We start from the raw sequence: 5041 nt of genomic DNA on the forward strand, positions 1-5041 counted from the left end.
CTTTAATCTCCCCTAATTTCTATCCCCGCTTCTTATAATCCCTCCTTAGTCGCGATAAACCGAGTTATGCTATCCTTAGCTAACTGCGGTCGTGACAGAGTGGTATCAGAGCCAGGTTCCATGCTCTGAACCCGAGAGTCTTTTCAATAATCTCTAGTCTAGCATTGTTCCGCTAGACTTTTCGTCTAACAAGAGAGACTCCCAGCACCCACCCCAACACGCTCAACCAGGCAAAGGTAAGTTATTTATATATTGTTTTAAAAAGCAAGCGTGTATCTCATATTTACAGATTTGTGTATTGAATATTATACTTAGCCGGGTAGAGCAGAAATGTATATTGCCAACGCTTTCCTGAGCTAGGCAAACGACACCAAGAACTTTATAACTACTATTCTCGAACGATAGTGAACATGTAGGATGTGATACAAAACTGACTTTTAGGACTCCTTCTAGTGCTCAATTACGACATAGTGAGGATACGACTCGTAGTGACATAGCATACGTATTGCATCACGTTTACTTTCTTACGCTTTATACGCACATTTATGTATGAGTATACGAGGATCTGATCGACACACACATTCTTTGTAGATGGTGTATCCCACGGTCTCAGACATTTTGTTCGAGTACCTCACCTTCGTGATGCTTGAGGGTGATGATCTCGGACTATTCTTAGCGCACTTCAGATGGCTTTGGGCGAGGGCCTACTCCGTCGGGGTCTCACACTTCGATGGTATTCAGCGACTGATCAGGCTCCTGCCCTCTGATTGGGTAGGTTACGCCCTTGACCTCACTCGTTACTACTTATTCCCTGTGCCCCCGTTCTTTGACGTTGTGGGGAACTTTCCGGAGTTCATCGGAGAGCTCCACCTATGCTTCATTCTGCACGGGCAGGCACCGAGGGGGCCATACGTACGCCCAGGCGACCTGGCAGCTGTAGGGTTCGCCGGAGTGTTCCTGCAGCCGGTACCACCGCCCGAGCCGGTTGCTTCACCACCAGTTGCCCCACAGCCAGTTCCCCCACAGCCCGAGGACCTATTCCCTCTTTCGCCATCTTCCCTGCTAGGACGTCGGACTCGCAGGGAGTTCGAGGCAGGGCCATCCCGTCTCCCCGTGGATGAGGATGACCTCTACCACATCAGCTCCTCGTCACCGAGCCTAGCCGGGACATCAGCGACCGACTCTGAGGCCAGGGAGCTACGAGCAGCTGCTGCGGAGAGGAGGAGGAGGGGCAAGGCCCCCATTTCTTCTTCGGAGATGGAGGAGGACGAGCCGAAGGTCGTTGTGGGCACCGGTCGTCTACAGCCACTGCCACTCCCTACTGAGACTCGCCCAGAGACACCGCCGGGAGAGATAGTTCCTCCTACTCGCCAGGAGCCCACACCATGGGAGCGTAGGCCCCGTGCGTGGGCTAGGCGCCATTGGGGAGTCATCACCCGAGGACCACATGCGCCAGGAACCACTATGGAGTCGGCCTTCAACATCGACGAGAGCTCGGACGAGGAGGAGCCCGAGGAGGAGGAGTTAGGGACCGCAGAGAGTACTACCTAGACATCATGTTAGTGATGGGGTGTTTATGTATATATATGTGTGTACACCAGAAACGGATCCATTATGAGACTGTTCTGGTTTATGTTATGACTGGCTGTAGTATTTTGACATCACGGAAGTATTCGTGTGAGTGCTCCGTGACTTGACCTATTTTGACTAGCATCTGTTTAGTAACGGATGTGATATTTTGCGATGCCAAGAATGGTTGTATGAAAGTCCTCTGTGAGGCAATTTTTCCCTGTACATACACTCTTATATATAGATATATGTTTGTTTGCTACTTCCTGTCTTTAGTAGAAATTGGTGATAATTGTTGGTGTAAAATAAAGTTCTTTTACTTCTTAATCTTTACAATAATAGTAACTCCTAAAGAAATGTTTTATCGATATAGAATGGCGCCAATGATAGCTGGACGACCCCGAGGAAGAGGAAGAGGAAGGGGACGTGGTAGAGGGCCGCGACCCGAGGTTGAAGAACAACGAGCAGACAACCCGCCACCATCTCCACCTCGATCACCTTCGCCTCCACCTGCCCCGATGGTGGATAGGACGATTGTGAACACTTTTCTGAAGAAGAACCCGCCAACCTTTGATGGAAGAGGCGACCCCGCAGAAGCAGAAGCGTGGATACGTACGCTAGAGCGCCTGTTTGACTTACTGCAGTGCACAGATCAGGAGCGTTTGATTTGTGCTTCACTCCAAATGACTGGGTCAGCAGATTACTGGTGGGAGGCCCGCAAGAAAACAATGACCCCGCATCAACTAGAAAGCCTAACTTGGGAGCGGTTCAAGACAGGAATTTACGACAAGTACATCCCCAAGAGCTATAAAAAGCAAAAGGAAACAGAGTTCTACAATTTAAAACAAGGACGTATGTCGGTAACGGAATATGATCGCGCCTTCTTTGACATGTCCAGATACGGAGCTGATCAAGTGGATACCGATGAAAAGATGTCCGAAAAATTTTGTGCTGGCTTGAGGCACGAAATAAGAGTAGCATTGGCCAGCCGTGGCATACTACCATATTCTGAAGCTCTGAAACTGGCACTGGATATCGAAGCTGCATTGCCTAAGGAGAAACCTACACCCAACCCCACAAACATGCCACTGCAGACCACGACCCAAGCCCCAAGGGACAAGAGAAAGTGGGAAGGGAACCAGAACCAGTGGGGACAAAAGAGGCCATGGCACGGACCACCCCGCCCTCAAAACTTTATAAGGCAGCATCCCTTCAACCCAACCGGATACACTCAGCCAAGGCCCAATCTCTGCCCCAAATGCAACAAACCCCACAGCGGAATCTGCAGGGCCGGAGAGATGACTTGTTACATTTGTGGAAAGAATGGCCACATCGCCAGGAACTGTCGAAATGGACCGCAGGGAAGAGGTGCACCAACTAATCCGCCGGCACAACGTCAACACATGCGAGCTCTGCAGGCAAATACTCAGAACAACCCACACCAAGCCCCGCATCCACAAAGACAGAGCCTCCCAACACAAGCCAGGGCGTATGCATTGGGACAGAACCAGCAGAAAAACAACCGCGGGAATCTGGCAGGTATGGGCACCCTACTGAATGTACCTGTTGTCCTATTGTTTGATACTGGTGCTTCGCACTCCTTTATATCCACCTCGTGTGTAGACACCTTAGAACTCCCAACAGAACCAGCAGAACCTAGAATGACGGTGTCCTCACCTGTAGGAGGAATCATAGAAATAACACAAAAGTGCTCGAACCTAGAAATCACGCTTGGAGAACGTAAGGTTATCGCTAATAACTTGGGGGTCATGAAAATGGGAGATGTCGATATCATACTAGGGATGGAATGGTTGACCAAGAACCATGCCACCATCAAGTGCAATGAAAGACAGATTTCTTTTCAAACTCCAGGAGTAGGGCAAGTCGACTTCCATGGAATCACTATGAATGAACGAAAATCTATAATTTCAGTCTTGCAAGCAGCCGCGCTGGTGAGAAAAGGGTGTCCCGCCTATCTCGTCTACTTGAGCGAGGAGCAGAAGGAAGAAAAGGAGATTGAAGACGTGGAGATTGTAAGAGAATTTCCAGATGTGTTTCCGGATACGCTGCCGGGACTACCCCCTGACAGACAACTAGAGTTCACCATTGATTTAGAACCAGGAGTTGCACCGATCTCTAAAGCGCCGTACAGGATGGCCCCAAAGGAACTGGGAGAACTCAAACTACAACTGCAGGAACTCTTAGACCTGGGTTTCATCAGACCCAGTGTATCGCCATGGGGAGCTCCTGTACTCTTCGTCAAGAAGAAGGATGGAACCTTGAGGATGTGCATAGATTACCGAGAATTGAACAAGGTGACACTCAAGAATAAATACCCATTGCCAAGGATAGATGATTTATTTGACCAGCTTAAGGGAGCCAGTGTATTTTCTAAAATTGATTTAAGGTCTGGGTACCACCAACTAAAAATCCGGTCTGAAGACGTGCCCAAGACAGCTTTTCGGACCCGGTACGGTCACTATGAATTTGTAGTAATGCCTTTTGGACTGACCAATGCCCCTGCGGTGTTCATGGATTTGATGAATCGCATATTCCACCCATGATACGCCCGGATTTTGCACTATTTTAAGGCCATTATTTGGTCCATTTTTGTCATCAAAATCACTCTACATGTCCATTATTTGCATATTCTATATATTTTGGTATTTTGACGTGTTTTATGAGAAATGTGCATATTTGAGCCGAAAAGGGGAGTAAAAACGCATAGTCTGGAAATCTGGAGTCGACGGCGACCAGCGACCGCCGGCGCCCGGCGGTCGAGCTATGTGGCGGCCCGCCTCGGAAATTTACGCTAGGAGAAGAGTCTCGCCCGGCGACCGCCGGAGGACATGTGGCGGTCCGCCACCGAAGGGTCAGAATCTCTGGACTCCAACGCGGCGACCGCCGGCCAAGGTGCGGCGGCCCGCCGGAGAAAGGCGGCGAATCCGACCAGCCCTAGATTTGCTCCAAGATTTACCAAATTTTGAAGATCTTTTCCTTCTATGATGAGGAATAATCTTCCCCTATAAATAGGACCTCAAGCTTCATCAAGAGGGAGTTTTTTATCCGACACACAACAAGAACACATTCATAGAGATCAAAAGCTAGAGTACTTCAATTGTGCAAGGAGTTGAAGAAGGATTTCAAGAACATCAAGAACGACAAGGATTCAACCTACGGGTTTTATTTGCTTTAGTTTTATGTTCAAATTGCTTTCCCTTCAATCTATGTTTTTAGTTTATTCAGTCATGTGTAACTAAACTCATAGGATTCTAGGGATGTGTTAGTAGCAACTTTGGTTATACAATTCCGTTTTCTATTTAATATCCGTTTTGTTTTTACTTTGTTTCTTCCCTAAGTTAATCATGATGCTTCATAATTGAGTGACACAATTATGTATGATTCAATACAACTTGCTTCATAACTGTGACAGAGTTCTAGCGAGTTAGATCCACTTAGTAAACACTACAGT

General features: G+C 48.1%; 1 protein-coding gene across 1 annotated transcript; it reads left to right on the forward strand.

Annotated features, from left to right (window-relative positions):
* The first annotated feature begins 1943 nt into the window (after nucleotides 1-1943).
* On the forward strand, nucleotides 1944-4133 carry LOC125195341. The gene has a single exon (XM_048093502.1). The coding sequence runs from the start codon at nucleotides 1944-1946 to the stop codon at nucleotides 4131-4133; it is 2190 nt and encodes a 729-aa protein (XP_047949459.1).
* Nucleotides 4134-5041: the final 908 nt, after the last annotated feature.

Source organism: Salvia hispanica, chromosome 6, assembly GCF_023119035.1.
Source record: "Salvia hispanica cultivar TCC Black 2014 chromosome 6, UniMelb_Shisp_WGS_1.0, whole genome shotgun sequence".
NCBI lineage: Eukaryota > Viridiplantae > Streptophyta > Magnoliopsida > Lamiales > Lamiaceae > Salvia > Salvia hispanica.